Consider the following 23,678-nt stretch of genomic DNA (forward strand, 5'->3'; position numbering starts at 1 on the left):
GTTTGATAGTAGAGTGCAGAGAGGAGGGACAACCTGTAACAAAGACCCCTGGCAGGTATCTACAACCTAATGATTAAAAGATGAGTCACTAGAGAACCTCCTAAATCTATAAGGATTCTTAGTTTACCTCAGTGCATTGTTTGGGTTTATTTGATTTGATTGGGGTCATTTATTTATTTCTGGTGAAATGTAATGATGTTTAAACAATATTTGTGTATTTACACTTCAAATCTGGGTTTAATGAATGACTAAACTAATGGAATATTATATTTTAAGATTTATAATTAATTATATAAAAAGTTTAATTGGTTTAAAGGGGTCAAATCCCTGCAAATTCACAAAATAACACTACATGTATTCTTTAACCTTGTCCTCAAAGGACCTTAACTTTTCAAATAAAGTGAGAACTCAAGGGTTTGTACCATTGTTTTTAGGAATTATTAAGGGGGTTTAGGGATCATTGAAGGGTTAAAAGCCCTTAAAGTGGACCAAAAAAATGAAGGTTCTTAAGGTTTTAGTCCATTTTAATGGTATTTTCTCCCTAAACCATGCACATAAATATTTATGTATGCAAATATCTTGAAATATTACAATCTATTCATGTATCTAATTATTACCCCCTACAGCCAAAGAGGGCATCTCTCATGTCAGCTTTGGATACACAACAGATACAAGCCGTTTCCCTTCCTGTAAAAAGAGGTGAACTCTTCATGCACAAGGGGGAAAAGTCTTGAATGTGTAACAAACGACGGAAAAAACTTTCAGGAAGAAGGTTGGGGTCGAGTCCATTTCTTTTCTTTTAAAGCCGATAGATAGATAGATAGACATTAAGACAACAATTGTTTATTGATATGGGTTACGATATAAATGTATTACATAAAGACATTTATTCCAGTCTAAAATGGTGGACAAACAAAATTGAGTTTAGCTTGGTCACCCTCCACTCCTGTAAATAAACAACAGTTACTTTGGGTGGACGGTGGGTGGAGCTATGCGCCCATCAGAGAGAGATAGTGAACAATAACGTAACTTGCTCAGTGCCTTCCTTGAAGATCAAAATGTATTCATATATAAGAGTAGAAAGGTAAAGGCTTATTTTGGCCTCCATTTGATTTACTGGTGAGAATATTGTTATATTAGCGTCAAGCCATGCCCTAAAAGCTTGATTTGTTCAATTAGTTCCTTTTAAAATATATTTAAAGTGCTTCGACTCACACATGTTAACATGTTTATGAAAATACATAAACTGGACCTTTTAAAAGCAAAAACAAAGTTGCTTTTTTTTTTATGTGTAAATAATATTATCGGACTAGGACACTGGGGCGCTGTATGAGCATGCGCAGTGTAGCGCCACACTACCCGCGCCGGTGGTGAGTGCAACGGGGAGAAATTCAACTGCGTGATCTGGACAAGGCAGACGGAGGCGGCGGTACCAGCACTTTAAAGGGATTACGCTGCACAATTTACACCCAACCGGACAAAGAGTGACTGGTAGGACAGGTAGGAAACCCACATTGTTTCCCCCCATCGCTTCAGAGTTTATAATTCCTCATAACCTCGCGAATGAGGCTGGTTTGGTTGATGCGTCAACGGCGTAGCTAGATGGTGCGGTGCCGCATGTCGGCTTTTGAGTTCAAAACAAACGTGACGAAGTAGCTAGCGAGGTAATAAAAATGAAACATTTATACATTTAGTTCTATTCGTGTAATTACCGGTGTGTCTCTCACACGCTGTATGGTTTTTCACTGGGTGGTTTTAATGCTACGTGGTTTCTTAGTTGGGGAAGTTTCATGATTGCTTTGCATTTTACCGCCGCTCTTTTTCAGCACGAAAAGTATGACAAAGTAGGCCTAGCGCGAGGCCCCGAAAAGCTTTATGAGTGACAGCTGCACGGCCAATCAGATGCTAGCATTACGCCCACACCGGACTCAATCGACCAGTTATATTTGCCTGAAACACTGACGTCGTCGATGGTTTTCTCGCGCAGCGCCCACTGATTATAAAACTCTGGCCAAAGTGTGTGTCAATAGTAGAAGTGGTCAACAGCATAGACCTTGGTGAGCACGAGACAGCATATACTCGTTGTTTGCTGTTAAACAATTGAGACCTGTGAAGTGTACGTGAAAAAAACTGTGTGGGATGCTCTTATCTCAGATTACCACAGTATAATACACATTTACGATTAAACGAATCAGTGCGAAATGTAACAATTTAAATTGATCAACATCATCATTAATTATCGCGATTGTGCCGTCACCAACTCTCGGTTTGCGCCCTGCATGTGCAATGCTGCCGTCTGTCTGGCGTCTTTGTGCAGGCCGTAAAAGCACATTTTCATTTTACATATTACATTTTACTGAATATGATATCGTTTCCTGTTTGAATGCCGTGCTAGGAATCTGCCTGCTGCATACGAATGCTCCTAAGGGGCTTTTCCATTGTCTTCTATTGTGTCTATACGTGAAATCGGCTGACCAGAAAACACGTGGGCAGAGGAGTGTGCAGATATCCGGTTTATACGTTACACTGAAAGCCAATAGCTCCAGACTGCCTTCGCTATGGTGAACCGATTCCGCTATAACCTGGACGAAAGTAAGACGTTGTAATATATTTTAGTTAGTAATTTAAAAATGTTTAGCTTTTATTTGATGGCGCCGATATCTCGCTTAGCCCTCTTGTTTGCCCGACAAAGGAGGCGCTGTTATCCAGAGGGAATTTAATTTTTCTGTGTAAGACAAAAAGATTATCCTCCGCCGCCAAGCCCTTTTATTTTAGGTAAAGGGCTGAACATCAGCAGCAGACTACGGGTCTGTATTTGAGACTGGACCCAATATACTGTTCATCAGTCGAGTATTGACGCTACCTTGGTGCATAATTACCTGCTTACTGTACTGGTGGGTGATGACAGGAAGTGAATGCTATGGACAAGATATCATTCTTGTACCTTCTCTCTGACTGTACCTTGTGCCTTTTTTTTTAATATGGAGCAAACGAATACTGAATACTTACATCAGATATCATCAGGAACCTATGTGAAGTCGTTTCTTAGCTCTCTAGCAATCACTGCACATCTGGTATAAGTTACACATTTCATCATCATTTGAGGTACATGGCTCACCGTAATATCGGTTTTCCCTTGCTTTACAATGTTTTACAACGTGTAATCTGTAGCTTAATATATTTTCCCAGCCTGGACTGCATTATTGGTCTGTTGTCATATAATGGGAAGGCTGTACTTGCCTTTTAAACACCAAAATTGCTACTCAGGTGCAAACCTATGATTTTCCACAGTCTTTTGGAGATAATAATTGTTAGCGATGACCTGAGGGAGACAAGGCTGACTGCAAATTGTCTGTAAAGTCCTTGATAGTCACGTGTATTGTGTTCTTGGCTCCGCACAATGTGGGTTTCTCAGTAGTGTACCCAAGGTCATATGGGTGTAGTTTTTAATTTGTATGTTTATTGGCTTATGTGTGTGTGTGTGTGTGTGTGTGTGTGTGTGTGTGTTTGTGTGCTGCGTGCGTGCGCGCGCATGTGTGCGTACAGGAAGGGAGCCTTGATGTGGGCAGTATGAGTAAGACGCCCCCTAACAGAAGAGGGATATCTTTTGAGGTGGGAGCTCAGCTTGAGGCCAGAGACAACCTCAAAAACTGGTGAGTCATGGCCTCGCTCATTCCTCTCCATCCCTGTAACTGTTCACTTCCTTCACTCTTACTCTCATAAATTCTCATTCTCTCCATTCTAGGCTTTGGCTAGCTATTCTGTGTCTTATCAAACATTAAAAGATTAAGAAAAGAGTGATGAAAGCCACTCAGACCTATCATTGCTCCTTTGCCAGTAAACAACAGCTGCAAATGGGTATGTGCTCTCAAGCGGCCCTTGATCTGAATTAGGACTGAGCAATTTTGAGGGGGGAAATTGAATTGTGATTTCCCTGCCAGATATTGCGACTACGATTCTATTTGTGATTTAAATTTTTTTTTTTTTAATCTTACTTTCAATATTCACTGTGGAACGGATGACACATGTCATGGAGCATTATAACATGACACACCATCACAATGCTCTATATTCTTATGCAAGGATGAGGGTCAGCCCAGTCCTTTGACAGACACATTTAAAGTGCTCATATTATGCTTTTTGCCTTTTTCCCCTTTCCTTTATTTTGTTATACATATTGTTTGTGCATGTTATAGGTTAACAAACTGAAAAAGCCCAAAGTCCACCGCAAAGGCACTAAAAGGAGAATTCCGGCTATATTTCATGTTAATCTTGATTGCTATAAATATGCGTGTACTTTTGATTGATGAAAAAAGTCTTGATCGGTGCAGGCAACACGGAGTATCTGCAGCTACGTGTGCGAGCTTCCACTGAGCTAAAACGGGAGTTGTCGGAGCAAGTTTTAGAGTGCCTTTGTGCTTCTTAACAAACACAAAATGCAAAGAAAATGTCAGGGCCCTTACGTGACATCATTATGCGTTTTCAACTCAGACATTGTTTAAATTCACCTACCCTGTCTTTATCCTGCCGGTAGCTAGCTTGTCCTGTTAGCTGCTAGCTGTTAGCTACTAGCTGCTGCCCATGATGTTCAGCCACGCTTCTGTGATAATCATCACACAGCAGTTCTGTGTGAATTTGTAGCTCATCCATTTTGTGTGTGTGATTGATCGGATGATCAATGTGATGTGATGATCGAAAATGGATGAGATACAAATAAACACGGAACTACTGTGTGATAATTATCACAGAAGCCTGACTGAACATCAAAGACAGCAGCTAACAGCCAGCAGCTTACAGGGCGAGCTAGCTACCGGCAGGCTAGATAGGATGTCATCTCCTAACATATACTATGCTCTCCGTCTTGGCAAGATTCGGAATTCTCTTGGCACAGCTACCAGAAGACTTTCAACTTTCAGACAGGTTGCTCACGTCACATATGCATCTTCAAGCTCAGTTGGAGGCTTTGCAGTAACGCTCAGCCATCACCGGAAAAGTGCTTCTAATATCCTTCACTGGTCTCTGTAGAAATCAACGGGGTCATGTTGTCCGTTTCTTTTTTTAACGGTCTATGGCTACGGCACATGTTTAATTCCCAACAAAGATGGAATAGAAGTGTTATTCCTCACTCTGTAGCTAAAACAGAGAGCTCAACACAGGGGAAAAAGAGGAGCTGCCGCAATGTGCAGTACAACAAAAATATGGTGCTTTTTGAAAATTAAACCATGTAAACCTATTCTGGTACAACCTCTAAATACAATGAACCTACATATGAGCACCTATAAAAATACAGTTGATACAGGTCCTCCTGGCTAAAGCAGAAACTAAAATGTTGGGAGTGACAGTGTGTTACTGGAGGTTGTAAATCTACTGTACTGAAATTGTAATTGATAAAAAAGTAATTACTTTATAGTACCATGTTAACACCCAACACTGCCCCAGACACACCAAGCAGTGTCTCATGATTCATTGTTTTTTTTACATTTGACATTTTCAAGACTGACACATTTCCACTGACTTGCCATCGTCATTTATGTTTAGAGGATAAGGATGAGCTTAAACATCTCCCTGTCTAACCACACATTTCTTTTGTCATATAGGTATGCTGCCAACATAGAGAAGATTGACTACGAAGGTGAAAAAGTACTGATCCATTACCGCCAGTGGAGCCACCGTTACGACGAGTGGTTTGAGTGGACGAGTCCCTACCTGAGACCCGTTGAGAGGGTTCAGCTGAGGCGGAAGGGCCTGCAGGACGACGCTCCCGTACCTGTAAGCCAAGGGAACACTGTTTGTTCATGCATTCTTTGACCTGTGTTGCATAGACAACAAACCTGGTGTGTTTTGTTGGATAGTCTGGTTTGTTTGGGGTGTTGTAAAAGCTCATTCAAACTCTGGTGCAGATCGAGCAACCAAACTCTGGTCTGCTTAAAAAGGGGGTCTATACTGGCTTCCAAGTGCACTAGAGATTGGTTCACTTAAGGTAAGAACGTTATCCGGGTTAGACAGACTACTGTATGATTTTAAGTGATGATAACTTATTATGAACATACGTTGCTTGTACATATTATAATCTCTCATGGGGGCCCTCCCCTCTTCTTTACTCGCTGTCTTGTTAGCTGCTCATTTTATTTGCTTTCTTCTAAAATATTAGTAACACTAACGCAAAGTCAGACACTATCACAATCTATCGAAGTATAGGTGTGAAAGCGACCTTAATCTGTTGGGTTTTTTTTTTTAACTGGGGTTTAATTTGCATAAGCCAAATGGGCATCTGCTACTTTTACTTGCAAGTAGAATTGGAAAACCATGTCATTTTACTAAAGCTGTAACAAAAACAATGGTTTTGTTAGCATTTAACAGCTCCACCTCCCATTAGATTTTGACAACATGCCTACAGTATGTCCCAGATCAAATGTCACTGTCCTTCCTCCAGGGCTTTCATGTGAATGACAAGGTTCTGGCCAGCTGGTCTGACTGCCGTTTCTACCCCGCTAAGGTCATTTCAGTCAATAAAGATGGTGGGTATCAATAATTTCATGTTTTATCTTTTAATTGTTCTAACTGCACGGTTCCTTTTAATATTTCAAGTTATTAAATGAAATAACTTTAAGATGATTTTTCTTGGAAGATGTTTAAGATTTTACTCAGATTATTCATGTTGTGTGTTTGTGCAACATGGAGTTTACAGTAGTCTAAAATGTTTCCCTTTTGTTTTCAAAAAGGAAGCTGTGGTAATAGATGGCATTTAGTAATAGCCAAATGTTTTTTTTCTTTTACCGGCACAGCAAAGAGAAACTATGAAGACTACCAAACTCCAAATTGGAAAATGCTTACTTACTAACAACAAAAAGAACAATTGAAGTGTAGCTTCTTCAAAACTAGTCTGTAATGGGCTACCTGACTAGCAGCTGGATCTTGTGTAAAACATGTTTGGCATCAGTTCTCCTTTATTCCCCTCAGCATCCTACACTGTGAAGTTTTACGATGGCGTCATCCAGACAGTGAAGGGGATACACGTGAAGCCTTTTATTAAAGAGGTAAATGTCATAAGTGAGCATAAACATCCATATTATTTAATCAAGTATTCTTTGTCTACATTAATCATGTACTGGGTGCTATTTTCTGCGTGTTTCCTAAACTTCGTCTTTGTCCTGCCTACAAATAGAGAAGTGGAGGGAAGTCTCGGTCCTCTGAAAGGAACATGGTCAGGAGGGCCCCAAGTCGCAGAGACAGGAGGCCTCAGGAGAACGGAGGTCCCAAGAACAAGCGAGCCAGACGCAGCACCTCCGACCAGGAGGAGGATAGCAACAGTGAGGACGATGAGCGGGAAGAGGGGATGGTGAACGAGAAGAACAAGAAAGCAATTGGCGAGGTAGAGGCTGCACCCACTGTCAAACAGGAAGAAGAAATGTCAGAGCAAGCAGACCAGGACAAGCCCAGGGTTGTAGAAAAGGGGATGGGACTGACAAATGGGGTGAAGGTAGAAGAAGACTATGAGCATAACGAAAAAAGGTGTCACATTAATGGAGAGGTAAAGAAGGAAGAGGTGGAAACAGAAGGAAGGGAATCAAAGCCATACACAGAGTCGCCCAAGCCATACACAGAGTTTTCCACTCAGACATCAGCACAGATGGAGCAGGTGCCTGTCAATATAACAACAACAGAATCCAATGGAGATGTGGAACAGAAGCCAAACGTCCAATCAGAAAGCTCTCAGCCTGCCGCAGACACGCCGCCTCCCCAGCCTGTGAAACGTAAGTGTTAATGAAGTTAATTAGCAGAAATGTCATTGGATCTGTAGGATTGAGAAAACAAGTTACTGAGTGCAGTAAATATCACATAGCATCTGGGCATACTTTTAAGACCAAAGTAAATACATTAATATCTTTCTTTCGGTAGCGGTAAGAAAGCAGGGTTTCCACAACCCAAACAGATTCAGCAGAGAACCTTGTGAGTACAACTCAAAACCCATTAGACAAATACAGTTATTATTTGCATTCTTTGATCTGCCACTTATGGTATTCCTTGTTTTAGTGTACCGTGTTATCAAAAACCAACCTCCTCCCGTCCTGTCCATCAACCTCGACCACAACCCATTTAAGTGCAGCGCTCCCGGCTGCACAAAGTCATTCCGTAAGGCTAAGCTGCTGCACTACCATATGAAATATTATCATGGCGAGGAACAGCCTCAGGAGGCGGAGCGCAGCCCCACCAGGAATGTCCAGACCAGGGCCTCTGAGAAGCAGGCTACTGCCACCAGTTTGGACGGCTCAAAGAGAAGGCGCACCATCTCTGCCTCTATGCGTAAGTTCCTCTCTATCTATAGAATTTTAATAAAAATTGGATTAGTTGTTATTTCTACACTGCTCAAACCCAAATGTATGTTAAGCAACCACAAAATCAGAAATGCTGAATCATGACATGTTTTAATAACTTACCCTAAAATTCTAAATCAAGGCTGTATTGTGTGTATTACACTACTAGGCATGTGGAAATATCAGAGCTTTGAGCTTATATTTGGCCTTATTTTTTTATTTCTCTCAGACTCTGTTGGGCCTGCCGCGGCTCCCCGTGGAGAGGTGAAGACTGCAAGCAGGCGAACGTCAGCCCCGCCTGCAGTCAACACCCAGAGCCATCAGCAGAGGGCACTGCTGAGGGAGAAGAGCAAGGAGAACCAGCTGGACAGGAATGGATGCCAGCAGCAGGATAAGGAATCAGACAAGAGTGGCTTTGATGTTGGTCAGTATCATGCAGTATGAATGTTTATTTAGTGACAAAATGACTGGGTGGTGTTGCATACCTGTTAGTTTTCTTAAAGTACAATTTTGCTTATTGAATAGATAAGTGCTGTGATAGCTGTGCACAACCAAGGCTTACCTTTTGCTACGTAATTGTCCACAGGGTCATTAAAAGACAAACTGAAAGAGAAACCGAAACAGAAGGACTTCCTCCGCATTAAACTAAAGAAGAAGAAGAAGAAAAAGAAGGCCAAGTCTGGTAAGAAGGGGCCCCTGGAATCAGGCCTCCTCACATATCTGCTGCTCTGCATGTGCACTTACTGTGACATTATTGTGGCTTGCCTGCAAAGCATTATATACTCCAATTCACTCCTCTTGGTGTGGTGGCTGAGCCTTTGTGTGTGGAAGAAGTGTTCCATCTGTCGCTGGCCTCTGTCACTCCATTATGCCAATCAGAAAGCTCAAACTGATTTCTTTTACATCATAGTTTTCATTTACTCTTGTATACGACAACTCGACAGTGCTGGCGATGAAAAGCTAGCTTTTGTTGTCGCACTGATATTGTCTAATACAAACACAGATCCAACACCGTGCTCTCTGTTCCTAGTTGGCATTCACATGTATGTACATTTTGTTTGGCATACACACATACCGTAGGTTACCTTCCACACTGATTATTTCATACTATTAAAAGGCCCTGGAAACACAGCTGGTATGGATTTATATCAAATTGATTGTCCCTAACTGTTGTTGAGTCTATTTTTTGTCCATGTTTGTTGTGCCACAGTTTATCACCTCCTGATGGATTTCCAAAGTTGACATTTTGTTTTACGTCTGCTTCCCCCCTTCCCTGTATGAACAGACTACACAGGTAGTGAGGAGAATATTGACATCTCAGTATTGGGTCTTCAGTCCAAATTGAATTTGCCATACAAATCCCCCCCCTCACACAATCACAAGCCCGAGGCCTACCCCAGCAGGCCTGGATACAGCTACTCACAGCAGATACATGTGGATGGTGGGTATCTGTGTGACTGTGTGTGCATGCGCGTGTGCGCGGCTTCCTCTCCCCTCCATTTTTCTATTGCCTCTGGATTCAATCCATCATGCTGTTCTAGTTTGATGTGCATCACACCTGAAGCCTGTAGTACGAATCAAGATCAACATGCCCAAGATTTCTTTCAGTTACCCAGCTTCACTAACCCTAAAATCGCCGGTCCTGCATAACCTCTGTCACGATGCTGGTTAACAACTAGTTCAATCAACCCATTCACATAAGAGGCGGTGTTTGCACAGCATGACTAATCACAAACATCTACCAGAGCCGCATATTTTACATAAAAAGATCAAACTATAATTCTACATAAATATGTAGGACACGGTTTTACAAGGAAAACGCAACACAGTCACTGCTTCCTAAAACAGGAATGAAAGCTGACAAAATAAGCCAACGCTTTAAATGCGTAAATCAAAAATGCTTATCAATATCACTTGTGTCACAGACACAAGATTTGACCATATTTACACTTTAGCTTTCCATGCACCGTCGTTGCTTTAGCCTATTATTTTCAGTTGCAACCCTGGCGGTGGGAAGCTGACTGCAAATAAAAAATATAAAAACATAATTCAAACGTGCGCACAGGTAGCTCAAGGCTCAAGAAACCGACCTATACGAAATCCCTTAGGCTTCACCATCACCAAACCCCCAAGACTCCCAATTAAATAATTAGTACTTTTATCATCGTAAAACACAAATAGCTTATACGTAATTCCATCCACATAAAATCCATATCTTTCATAAAAATATCCATCGAGGAATGTTAGCGGGGTTGTCTGTCTCTAAATGTTTTAACTTTCATGAGCGCATTCTCTCTCTCTTTCTTTCTTTCTTTCTTTCTTTCTTTCTTTCTTTCTTTCTTTCTTTCTTTCTCTCTCTCGCCATGCACCGAGCTCTAGCTGATGAACAGTGTTGTCAATTAGGTATTTCATTGGTCAGTAGGCAGTGCTTTTACACCGGTTCTCTAATCTCCAACACAACCTGCTCCCGACCAGGTTAGGTGTTCAGCATAAGTTACCATGGCGATTGAACCCGGTAACAAGTCATCCACCGTTGTGATACAGAAAACCCTGGGTTGAACCTGAAATTACCTCGTTACCGCCAAATCTTGCTTCGTAGTACAGGTCTCGGGTATCTGTGTCAAATGTTTCTCATAACACACCATGACCTGTAGCATTAAACTGACCGCTGTTACAGATGAGACCAAATTTGTTTAATGCTTGGTTGATTGAATCCTGAGCTGATCTTTGCTGCTATGGCTTGCTTCATCATGTAATCCACAAATAATCATGAAGATTCCCAACACATTTTTTAGAGGTTAAGAATATTAAATTAAACTAAATTGTATCAGGAAAAGTTAATTCCTGTCTTGTCATTCCCATGACAAATCAACAGTTCTGTTTGTGCCTGTTATTGTAGATGAGGATAGCATTAGTGACTGGTCCACTGACAGCTGTGGGTGGAGTGATGATGACTTTGGGGTAGATTTGGACGTCACCACGCCTCCCCTGAGTGTGGACTCCGGTGCTGTGGACACAAGTGAAGAGATAGTACGATGTATCTGTGAGGTGGAGGAAGATAATGACTTCATGATTCAGGTGAGCTGGTTGTTTTTTGTCACCACTTGTAGCATGTCTACATTGCACTTTTCTTTTAATCTTAGCGTTGCCTTATTTTATAAAACATGTGTGTCCTTCCCTCAGTGTGAAGACTGTTTGTGTTGGCAGCATGGCACGTGCATGGGCCTGCTGGAAGACAATGTTCCAGATCGATATACCTGCTACATCTGCAGAGACCCACCAGGTGAGGGAAAAACACCACCACCGTATAGCTATAAATTATCCACTGTCCTCATTTAGATTTGTTTACATCAAAGCATCTGTTTGGCTAATCTGGTAGAGAACACTGCAGGCTACCTACCTGTTTTGTTTTTGTTTGTTTTTTTTGTTTTTTTTGTTTTGTTAAAACTCCTTACACTTTTATTGTCTGTAAAGTGACCTTGAGTGTTCAGAAAGGTGCTATTAAATAAAGTGTATTATTATTATTTATTACCTCTTTGACTTGACAGTGTATTATCTGCCATCTAGTGGACAATGAGAAAAATGGCTGTTTGTACAATTAAATGTTGTCCCTGCTGGTCGTTGTTTTGTAACATTAAGCGTAACATAGTCCTAAATAATACAGGCCTGTAGGGGCCTTGGTGTGGCCATAATAAATGTGGAAATTAAAAGCTGGATATTTATACTGTAGCTGTTTTTAGTTAAATATATATATATATATATATATATATATATATATATATATATATATATATATATATATACTTATTTTGAGAGTATACTGCCAAGGTGGAGGAGTGGGTGAAACACATTGTTTGTGAAACTGAGAATCGTACAACAAAGTATTTTGTTGACTAAGCACTATGCACCAAGTTTAAGCTAAGGACCAGGGAATGCTAATAATATAACTTCAACTTAGTTAGCTAGCCATTTATAACCAAATAGCATACACATCAGCTCCATATTATTTGAAACAGTCTGCTTGCTGCTGTAATCTTAGAGATAGTAACTCAAACATGGGTCCACATTACCTATTGTCATTGTGAGCACATAAACACACACCGGTCTTTTTCAACGATCCATTTAGATCGAGCCAGGGGTCTGTGAATTGTATCTCTGATAATACAACCGGATACGGATTCGTATCGGGGAATCTTTACACCCCTAAAGTAGGCACATTCCCAAGAGAGACTCTTAATCACCTAATAACAGCTTTACTTACAAATAATTTAGAGTTGTAATTTCTGACGGAGTATTTGCATGTGATAACATTTCATGTTCATTTCCAGGTCAGAGGCAGAGTCTGCGCTACTGGTACGATCGTGAGTGGTTGAGCAATGGTCACATGTACGGCTTGTCCTTTCTGGGAGAGAACTACTCTCACCAAAATGCCAAGAAGATCACCACCACCCACCAGCTGCTGGGAGATGTGCACCACGTAGTAGAGATCCTCAATGGACTGCAGCTCAAGATGAGCGTCCTACAGTGAGTACAAAGGAATCGCATGAACAGACTTCTGCTCTCTAATGATGTCAAATTAAATGTGGATCATGACAGAAATAATTGTAAATGTATTAGAAAATTGTACTAATCATTTTATATTGTGAAGTTTACACACTGGTCTAAGCTTTCCTTTGGCTTTTCAGGAGCAATACTCACCCGGACTTGCATCTGTGGCGGCAGCCCTGGAAACATTTGGAGAGGTCACGGACCACCTCTGACTCGTGTCGTGGCAGTGATGCAGCTCCATCTCCTGTGACTCCTGATGAGGACATGAGTCGAGGTGAAATTTTAATGTCCAATGCTCTGGAGAAGCTGAGCCGGGCTGCTACATCTGCCACCTCCTCTTCGTCCTGCTCCTTCCCCTTCCCATCCTTTCAGGACTCCTACATTACCAGTGAACATTGCTACCAGAAACCACGGGCATACTACCCAGCGGTGGAGCAGAGGCTGGTGGTGGAGACCCGACAGGGCTCAGAGCTGGAGGACAGCATGAGAAGCACAGAGGAACTGTTGGAGCGGGAGCAACGCTATGGAAGCCTGCTGGAGATGGAAAAGCCAAAATCAACAGGCACAAGTACCAAGGTTAGGCCTTATTCCACAACAGACGAGGAGGATTGGAGTGCAGCCTGACTTTTCACTATAGAGCAGTAAAATGAGTGTCAACACTCACACAATCCTAGAATTATGTTTTCTTTCTGTAAAATCACATTTGAGGAGTATTGAAAATATGCTCCTCAAAACAAACACAAGATTTATAAAGAGAGAACATATGAGGTTTGTCAGTCAAATGGCACTGAAGTACTGCAGTATCTACAACTCCAGTTGCGGTTGCTGTGGGGTAGATGTCCACCAGAGAGAGTGGTGAGAATCGAGTAATTTTCAGAGCAGCTTATTGTTGTAGTCTCTAACAATACGGCACCAGTTGCAGAATGAGTCTTATATTAACCAAGATTCTGGATGTGAAGCTGCTGTTTAACAAGTTAAGTAGGTAATAAGTTTTACAAAGCTCAACTTCTTAACTACCTCTTGCATTCAAAACAGAATATTTTAAATTGGAGTTAGGTAAATTGTAGGCCTGCACAATATGAGGAAAATATGTGCTAACGTTAAATATAGCAATAAAAATATTACTTGTGATAAATAATATTAAAGTGTACTCAGTTTTGCCTTTCTGCTGCTTTTATGTATTGTGCTAAAATACAGCAAATATCTTGTTGAATTAAAAAACCCGAGGCACCAATAAGAAAAAGTGAATTACATTTTAAAGTGTAGTTTTCTACTCATTAGGGTTGGGTACCAAAACGCAGTGCCAATAGGGCACCGGTTCCGATGTAAACGGTAGTAACAAGCCTTTTTTTCAGGCACCATTTTAAAAGTATCAGTTTAGCGCTGTTATTGCAGGCTCAGCCTTTGTTTGACCACCAATCATGTAGTAGCAACCCTTTTTGGTTGTTCATCTCCTGTGTGCATGAATCATGTGCATTGATATGGCAAAAAGCTTTTGTATAAAGAGGTCTAAACCTAGTTGAAGGGAAAGTCTTGTCTGATGATTTCCCCTGAATGTCTTTAGGCTTCAATTGGTGGCTCTTGGTCTCAGACTGAAATGAGGGAAGAGGGTGGAAGAGATCCTGGAGGGGCTGCAGATAACAGCAGGCAGCATCAACAGAGGCAGATCAACCTGCTGGATCACATAGACGCAGTCCAGGACGAGGTCTCACACAGGATGGACTTCATTGAGCGGGAGCTGGACGGTAAGACTTGCAGTGGCCCTGACCTAATTACTAACTTTGTCTCTTTAACAGGTGTTTTGTTCCCTTTGATGGATTCAGGGACAACAACACGACAATCAAGAAATAGTGAAAACTGGAGTGTTTATTCTCAGCATATGAAAATGGTTTACAAAAGGTGGTAGAGGTTAGGACCTGGAGGTCATGCCAAACAAATGAAATTAATCTACCAAAACTAGAAATCTTTGGGATTAGATCATCAGTGGTCCGTCAGTCCATAACGTTAACAGCCAACTGTTTCATGTTGGTAACCTATTACGATTCAGGCGAGGTCACAAACCATTAGCTAGTAGGCGTGGCTAATAAGTCCAATAAAGACTTTTAACACTGACAGTTTATAAGAATTCCCACATTTCTGTGCTGAGTCTTGCTTTGATGTGTTTCCTAAGTTAGTTGTGGTGGCCTTAAAACCTGGCTGCAAAATGACAAGTTCTTGTGAAAAATTGTATAAACACATATGGTTATGATGATTCATGAAATCATGCAACAGCCCAGACATTATCATGCACAAATGGTTGTGAGAATTACATCTCACACATTGGTCGGCCTAAACCAGCATACCCTAACGCTCTCAGGCGCTGGGACCTTGTGAACAGGACAGAGTCTTTGTTGGGTAAAAGAAGCCCATGATGTGTAACCATGTGCTCACCTCTGGTCCTTCTGCTCGTCCTCCTTAGTGCTGGAGAGCTGGCTGGACTACACCGGGGAGTTGGAGCCTCCTGAACCTCTGGCCCGTCTGCCTCAGCTTAAACACCGCATGAAACGGCTGCTGACACAGCTGAGCAAGGTGCAGCAGATTGCCCTGTACAGCTCCACATGAGGGCGCCAGAGAACAGCGGCGGTTCAGTACCCACACAGTATCAAAAACGGTGCAGCCGAGGGCGCTCACTGGTCTCTGGCTGCAACGATAACGTTATTAATGCAAGTGAAAGACGGAGATTGTTCAGCACATTCTCCCTGATCTGACTTCTGCAGCTGTTTCTCCTTTTTAATAAGGTTATGTGGTGGAATCCGATGCTTGTGCCTGCCAGTGTCATATATTCATATTTAAATGAACATGTATGGGAAGTCAGCATCATAAATCAGGATTGAACACAAAAAGTAACCTCGTAAATGCAGGACAGAATCCTTAGGACCAGATTACACTTCTATGGTTCCCATGCAACTCTAAACCTTATGGATGCCTTTTGTCTGAGCCCCTACTTAAGGTTGCCCTGTCTCTCTCAGTACACAGTGCTTTACATGCAGAAGCTTTATATTTGAAATCGAGTTCCTGAGCCTACACAGCCTCTTTGCTATAGTTTTTTGAACATGTTTCAAATGGTCACTGTTTTTGCATCAACAATGTCCCAAAGTTTAGTTTTGGTCCCCTGCCATGCCATACTGCATTAAAACTGTTGCTGTAAGTGTGGACAGACAGTAACTTGAAGACATCCAGTATGTAAGGACACTTTACCAGCAGTCTACAAATAGTTTTTGTTTTTGGCCTACTCTAGGGTTTGTTTTATACTACACTGTGAAGTTATTTTTGTCTGGAATCAAAGGCATCTTATTTTCAGTTTTAGAGACGTAACAAGTGTGACTTCTGTCTTAAACTGTAATGTAATTCTTTTCTAACAGTCCCCTCATCCTTGTACCAGTTTTATCAGTTAACTTTTGTGTGTGTGTCTGTTACCGTATCCCTTACTTCAATTTACTATTTGCATTGTTGCTGTTGCACTTGACCCATGATTCTCTGAATACTATAATGTGGACTTGTCTTTTCTTAACCTAGCATATTGTGCTTTTTCAGTGAAATATACTACTTAGAAGACCTGTAAATTACTTTTTTGTTCTTTTTCATCTGTTTATTTACAGTACTTTGCTTGTTTGTAAATATATTATTCAAATGTGCTCTTCATTGAAAACATTCTCCAACTTCTTATATTGTATGCTAATGTACTGTAAGTGTCTGGCTTAGAAGCAGGGAAATTTCAAAAACAATGCAAACCGATTTGCTGGTCCATAAATAAACTATCATTGTTATTAATCACTATGGGCATATTCTTGGCTTTTTTTGTCAGTTGTGTCTCGGACAATGCTGGGTTTTAGAAAAACAGCGTTCCTCGTCGTCCTATTTATCCACCTGGCAATAACCCGACCAGTGAAGTCAAAGGTTGCATCATTTATGGTTTGATGTAACAAGTTTTCTTTGCATCTGATTTTTGCACTTATACACGCAGTTATCGTCGGGTTAACGGGGGGGGGGGGGGGGGGCAGCAGTAGTCTTGAAGGCCTCTGCTTTTGACAGTTCTTTTTCAGAACTAGACTCTGCCGAGGTGCTATTGAGCAAGGCATTCAACCTCTATCTCTATAGTAGAGCTGCTCATGACCAAAAACCGCAGTGATTGGAGTGGGCAGCTGCAGGTTGGAGAACTGTACGAACGAAATGGACTTTTTTTGGGGGGGGGGGGGGGGGAAACAGACATTGCGTTCATACTTTGATGTAATGTGTTTTTATTATAGCCGATTTGTGCGGTTACATAATCTGTTTGAAAATAGAAACTTGATGAGAATTCTAATCGGTTAATCCCCAAAATTTGACCCAGCATCATGTAGTGAGAGATTTCAAATGATATATTGCCTGCAAAGAATTTACAGTGTCAAGTATTCTCTTTATTTTATGTGTGTTGGACTATTACCAAAAATGGATTACGTTTAAAGGACAAATCCCCTTGATATAAAAATAAATAAATGAATGCAGTTATCTTACCTCATATTCTCAAAAGTGGGCGTTTACTCTCTGACATGCACTGTCTGCCTTTCATTTTTACGCCAAGACTGAGCAGCTCTTACTATAGGCTTAAAATAAAAAGTGTATCCAGCATAAAACGTAATATAAGGTTGTGAGTCCAGTTTTAATACATTTGACTTGTCAGAACCTTCTGCATTTCGTTTTATGGATTTCGTTTCGTCTCTAGGATGAACACTTGGTGTCAGGATCGATCCCTGTGCAGTAACCCAAGCATCCACCTTTCCAAGTATATACATACTATAAACATATCAATATGTCATACAAATACTGTATATACTGTCATATCCACCTACCTCATGTATATAAGCAACATGTTTACCATTCTGTTTATTTATTCTAGCAAGTTTATATCCGTTAATAATAGTCAAATGTTTGTCTTTGTTGAGCATGCTTAGTCAAATCCCTTGTATATGTACCATAGACTGTAAAATATGTGCCTATATTTGCCATTTATGCTTATTCTGATTATTTTGGAGCAAAGTGAGACCTCCTGTTTCCTCCTATCTGTGCTGTGCACCGCCTCCTCCCATTGGCTCATCCGCGTTGTCTGCAACGCAGCGGGTAGTTCCGCCCAGACTCGCATCGAAATACTAGTTGAGGCAGAGGAAGCGCGGCAGGCAGTGGTATCGTGTACTGAACTACTAAATATACACATTAACGTTGATATTCAACAGTATACCCGGACAAATTAACTGGAACCCCCCCCCCCCGCCCGGACACTTCTTTTACCGACGAGGTAAGTCTTATCTCCGTGTTTTCGCGGTAGCCTTTCCCCGTTCACCATTTACAGATGTGCCCGATGCCACAGGAGATTAGCTAGCTATCTCAGCTCGGTGGATTTCCTAACCTGTTCACGTTGCTGTCTAGCTAGCTATATATCGCTGCGTTTGTTAGAGGAATGGTGGCAGCCGTCAGAACAACAACGAACCGTTATTGTACTTCATATAAACACGTTTAAATCACCGGTGGAACTAACGCTGGTACTTGAATGAGCGCGAGCGAAGCGTTCAGTTCGAAAAATCGCAGCTCAGTTGAATTGAGTTCATTGCTGCTCCTCTCAACAGTAATGCGACATAACTGCTTTTTTTCACACCGTATCTTCATTTTGTTCGCGCAGTACGTATTGATATTAGTTTGCTTTCTGTTAAATTGACTACCTGTTAAATAATAACTTGTAACTGTATAAAATAAGGCCTTTCACGACACTGTAAATTACCGAGCTCGGACAACTGAAGAAATGTTAGCCTAATAGCTTATAGCTTGATGAATTTAATAGTGATAAAAATCCTAGTAGAAAAATCAGGCATTAACCTTATGTAGCTTATGTATGTGGTACCAGTTTTAGGTTACAAACTCACTGTTTGATACTGAGTCTAATAAAATACAAGTTGTAGGTGTATAAGAGGAATACTAATATTAATTACAGTTAGGATTTCATCTGGTCTGGAGTTTAAAGAGGAAGCCTATAACGCTAGCTAGCCATCTTTATAAGCCCAACGCTGTGTTGAATGTGTGGCATGTCGTCTCTCATGGTGTCACTGTACTGTAGATATTACTTTTTATTCTGAACATTTCTTCCCTAAGACAACGAGTCTGGACTTGGCAGATCCATCGTTATTAATCCGATCAGTCACAATGATGTAGCTGCAAGTGTTTCACCATTGTGACACCACGTGATGTATGAATGTCACTGGTGACCACGCGAAGGTCATACAGGTGGGAAGTATAAGAGAGTGGGCATCAGGTGTTTCCCCTCACCTAAAATAACTACGGTCATCTTGGGGTATATTTTAAAATGACATTGTGTTCTACAGTTTCCCAGTCAATCTTATCAGGAAGTATATTAAAGTAATCGTAGTCATAGGATATTTAAAAACTACCATGCCATAGAAGGTCATTATAACCTCTGCATTAAGTACCACAGATACACACACACACACACACACACACACACAATTAAAGTTTCATGGTGGTGGAATTAAATTTGGGTGTTCTATTTCCCACAATGCCCTCAAAAGTGTCACGTAATCAGATACTGTAGGCTTGAATAGAGCTTACACAACAAGCAACCAGCAGGCGTTTGTTGTCACCCTCAACATTGTCGTGAAAGACTCTTTTAAAGACTGGAAAAGCTAATGGATAACAGAAAGATAGAAAGCTTTTTTCTTGCAAGTGGATGTGTAAACTAGTCTTTTGTTTTTAAAACAGGAGAAGGAGCAGATGGTGGGTAGTTTGAGGTTTGTGCCACATCATTGATAGCAGACCACTCCTAGTTGATTATTACAGTGAAAACCAACTGTCTAACTAATGGGAGTGTCAAAAGTTGTTAATTAAACCAAACGTTGGCTGTGAGACCTTGAAATCTCCAGGAAATGTGTTGACCTGCTCTCACTTGGCCCTGAACATAAGCCCCCACTGAAATTTTGAATAATTGAAATGCATTTGTAACACTTTGTTTTAAAGCTGTTAGATATTTTCGTATTTTTTTTTTCAAAATTTGAAGGGATTCCACCTTCCACAAGGGCTCAGAGAAATTAAAACGTGCCCGAGCATTCAAAATAAAAACAAAGTCAACGTTATGCAACACTACTGTACTTTACATGACATTAATTCTCTTAAGTGAACGACTTAAAGTAGTTTCAATATGTAAACATCCAGAAATGACACTATAAGGTGCGTGGATTACTACTTACACATAATTTGTTACAGGGATTACAGAGTACATAAAAAGTGAGTTGTGCTGTTGTGTAGAAGAGGATTTCTTGCAGGGATGAATGTCAGGGAATAACGCTCACTGGGGAGATGGAGACAGTAATTAAGCCACTGTGCTGACAGTCAGTCTGCCTCGTGTTCACTCTCACCTCAGCATTACTGAGTCTACTGGTTTGCCAGCCCTGCAGGGCAAAGCATAACCTGCGCCAGACATGGACGTTTACTGGGACTCCTCTGGAGCTCTAGTGCTGCTGTTGTGTTTTTGTAACTGGACTGCAAACAGCTGATGCATACACACCTCTATGCCATTTTAACTTCTTAAATTCCTGTTGGCCCCAGGTGAACGGCATATGCAGACAGGTATCCCATCTTTTCCTGCTCCATCAGTCTTCACTGTATGGATGGAACTGAGGAAAAATATACTTCTAGCAAACAAATGAATGACAAAACACCAGTGACCGTTGTTAGCAGGCTTGTGTGAAGCAGCGGCAGGGTCCACACATTTTTCAGACACTGCGGGATTACACCCCTGATGAGAGGGATGGCGCTGTCCATTTTCTTTATCAGCCGCAGCAATGAAATCAGCAGGTGGTGATGAGGAGAAGCAGGGCACAGGTGGTAAGCTTGTTTATCCAAAGTGATGGATACAGGCCAAGCTGGACTTCTGGATGCCCTGGGCTGTCCTTCAGTGCCACTGTTCATTTAGGATCATATATTTTATGAACCTCCCCTCAAACACCTGCACATACAGTTTATTTTCTCCAACTTCACAAATTGCACCACATTGTGTGCTGTTTTTATTTAGTTTTGGAGGGTTGTCATTGTCCGATAACGTTACATGTGTTGTGGAACAGAGCTAGTTAGCAAGCAAGCCGAGCAGCAAGCAAGGTGACGTATATTGTGCGAGGTATGTAGTTCACTAAGCGGTTTCCCACAAAACTAAGTGATACTACAACAAACTATGACTTTTTTCACTTGCAAAATTATATTTTAAAATGACAAACATATGTGTAATGCATCGCTCAATTCAAACAGGATAGGTTTTACCGGAAGGGGAGGTACTTTGCCTCTCTATAAGCAGGCATACATTGTACAACAGGCTTTTTACAACTCAAACATGTTAGCACCATGCAGCTTTATTGACAGTGGTACAAGAATGATTTCATACCCTGCTTATGATCCAGGAAAATCATTTAGTGGTTGTTATTGTGACAGAAAATGGCAGATATATTACATCCCCTGGTGGTTTGAAGATCCCTCCCTTCAGGCTTTGTTCCTACTAGACGCAGTCAAATGATGCTGTACGCTCCAATTTCACTTGAAAAGATTGCCTCCCTGGTGAGTGTGTGTGTGTGTGAAGCACAGTGTGAGTCGTGACTTGTGCATATTGCATGTGTATACTGCTGATACATATGACGGATGCATTATGGCTGCATTGGATCTTAATGACTTTAAATAAAATGTATTATTAACTCTTTGAGTATCCTGGGAGCCAAGTGGAAGCTACGCTGGTTGATAGAGCATTCCACGTTGCCTTGGTTGAGATGAGAAGAGAATAACTATGTAAATGATGTTGAAAAGGGTCGTTCGATTTCAGCGGCAACACGAGCAGAGCTGAGGATAGCTCACGGGAGGGGGACCCATGGTTGCCAAGGACACCGCCGACCTCCACAGCGTGCATTTGCAAAGGAGGGTGCCACAAGATCCCCTCCGTGTGTTTCTGTGGGAGATTGAGTTGTCATCAATCAGTCATTGTGACAGCCAGGTTGACCACATGGATAACTCTATTATCAGAGGCTGTGTTCCTGTGAGGCAACAGATGTCTCATCATTGTTTCATACACTGAAACACACTGATACTTGTTCTGATTCAAATGTCTCCATGGATTCAAGAGGTCTTTACTATCTATCAGCACAACGGCTCTCATGTCTCTGTGCTGTGTTAATGTTTCATTGAAGGGTTTCTAAAGTTTCCAGTTTCCTCTTAGCTTGTGGAACTGTGTATGTGTGTGTGCTTGAGAGAGAGAAAGAGCTAGTGGCCGGGCTGCACAGATGGTCTCGCTGCTGGCTGACTTCACTGTTGTCCTCTGACCGCTGTCTATAGATCCTGCTGAGCCTCCAGCAGGACTCCGCTGTTCTGGAAACTCGGCTGGCTCACATCAGCCAGCTGGGACCTAGGGCACAAACACAAACACACGTAGCATCCCTCTTTCACTTTGTCTTTGTCTGTGCTGTCTGCATAAGTGAGCATGTCGGAGGAAATCCCCAAAGAGTGAGCCGCAGCTAGCCTAGCGTTGCGCGGGTACTCTATTAGCCGCACTGAGTGCAGGTTGGACAGGCCTGGCCATTCAGTGTTATTTATATCCAGATACCAGGAGGAGCCAGGAGAGACTCATTCAGCCGGGCTCACACTTCTCTCTGCCTGATTAATTACTGATGAACAGTTACAGGTTCAACACACCCACAGGTTTCGACCACCCTTCAGGTTGATATTGGGTGGAGCTATGTAGTGTCGCCATATACTATAAAAATCATTAAGGTATAAGTTATTCTACCCTAAAAGTGGATTCTTACATCAATTTGGCATGTTTCACACTGTAAAGTGACTCACAAGTGCAATCAACACGCATAAGGAGCTAGATGTCATCAACTGATAGGATGGTCAGGGAGACAGTCCTGAGAAAGGGTCTAATCAGCCAAAATATGTGAAAATACCTGTGTGGGGGACCATGGTTGGGAACAACCATGTTATCTGATTGGTTGGTAAAACCACTGAGTATTGTAGCCATTCTCAGTTTAAATATGGGGTATTCAGACAAATGCAGTTAAAATAGCATTATGAGGATATTTTGGGCACATTTTTGTTAATTGGCCAGTCTTAGTTTATAGTCCAATACAAGAGAAGAAGACGTTGAGGTGCAAGTGGAGGCAACGCATTAATCCTTAAGTCTCACTTAAAATTAAAATGCAGCTTGGTGTGGGGACCACTTCTACTAATTCATGAAGATCAAAATAAAGTACAGTTTACTGAGCTTGGAAGAACATGGGGGGAGTGATTCACATCACAGCTGCTCTCAAATGCACAAGGCCTACACACACACACACACACACACACACACACACACACACACACACACACCTTGTCTGACACAGGCCTAATGGATAAATTGAGATTTCAGTTTGCTGGTCAGAAACATAACTTCACCACTGGAAAATATTGCTGTTGGTCTCTGTGTCTGCATTAGGGCAGTAAATTAAGCGTGGAACGTTTAACTTGAAGTCGTGACAATTTTACAAACCGTAGCGCTGTATCAAGGGAAACACTCTGTCCACAGAGACTCTCTGTCTGTGTTCTTCCATGTGAGAGGTAAATCATGCTGATGATGCCAGTAGATATATGGTTATAAATCAATACAGCAATATGATGCTCTTTAATCTCATCAGACCATTAGCAGATAAAGTGGCCCTCACGGAATAATGTAATGCTTTAAAAGCCCTCAGAGAGTAATGAGAGGGGTCTTGCTCTCAC

The 23,678-nt window shown here is 41.5% G+C and overlaps 2 protein-coding genes and 2 long non-coding RNA genes across 9 annotated transcripts in view; 3 read left to right on the forward strand and 1 right to left on the reverse strand.

The window, feature by feature from the left end:
• The first annotated feature begins 1,339 nt into the window (after positions 1-1,339).
• On the forward strand, positions 1,340-16,677 carry phf20a (PHD finger protein 20, a). Of its 5 annotated transcripts, none has more exons than XM_032514187.1 (17): positions 1,340-1,500; positions 3,547-3,653; positions 5,598-5,769; positions 6,434-6,518; positions 6,961-7,037; positions 7,166-7,754; positions 7,900-7,950; positions 8,035-8,304; positions 8,545-8,739; positions 8,902-8,997; positions 9,601-9,756; positions 11,215-11,393; positions 11,499-11,598; positions 12,644-12,839; positions 13,001-13,439; positions 14,428-14,608; positions 15,322-16,677. In XM_032514187.1, the coding sequence occupies exons 2-17, from the start codon at positions 3,571-3,573 to the stop codon at positions 15,462-15,464; spliced, it is 3,012 nt and encodes a 1,003-aa protein (XP_032370078.1). In that variant the 5' UTR covers positions 1,340-1,500; positions 3,547-3,570; the 3' UTR covers positions 15,465-16,677. The 5 variants fall into 5 exon arrangements, with proteins under 5 accessions (XP_032370078.1, XP_032370081.1, XP_032370082.1 ...); XM_032514188.1 differs by lacking the exon at positions 1,340-1,500 and adding an exon at positions 2,482-2,592; XM_032514190.1 differs by lacking the exon at positions 9,601-9,756.
• LOC116688280 (uncharacterized) lies at positions 10,729-22,233 on the reverse strand. Its single transcript, XR_004331745.1, has 3 exons — positions 22,223-22,233; positions 20,125-20,126; positions 10,729-10,930 (listed from the first exon to the last, which is right to left on the reverse strand). It is a non-coding gene; the product is annotated as an uncharacterized LOC116688280 (long non-coding RNA).
• LOC116688281 (uncharacterized) lies at positions 13,446-14,100 on the forward strand. Its single transcript, XR_004331746.1, has 2 exons — positions 13,446-13,543; positions 13,759-14,100. It is a non-coding gene; the product is annotated as an uncharacterized LOC116688281 (long non-coding RNA).
• Positions 17,970-23,678, forward strand: part of ndrg3a (ndrg family member 3a) — a 45,049-nt gene continuing 39,340 nt past the window's right edge. For both annotated transcript variants that reach the window (XM_032514193.1, XM_032514194.1), the window contains exon 1: positions 17,970-18,174. The gene's annotated coding sequence lies outside the window, so the exon portion shown is untranslated. The remainder of the gene's footprint in view (positions 18,175-23,678) is intronic.

Source organism: Etheostoma spectabile, chromosome 4 (assembly GCF_008692095.1).
Source record: "Etheostoma spectabile isolate EspeVRDwgs_2016 chromosome 4, UIUC_Espe_1.0, whole genome shotgun sequence".
In the NCBI taxonomy this organism is placed as follows: Eukaryota; Metazoa; Chordata; class Actinopteri; order Perciformes; family Percidae; genus Etheostoma; species Etheostoma spectabile.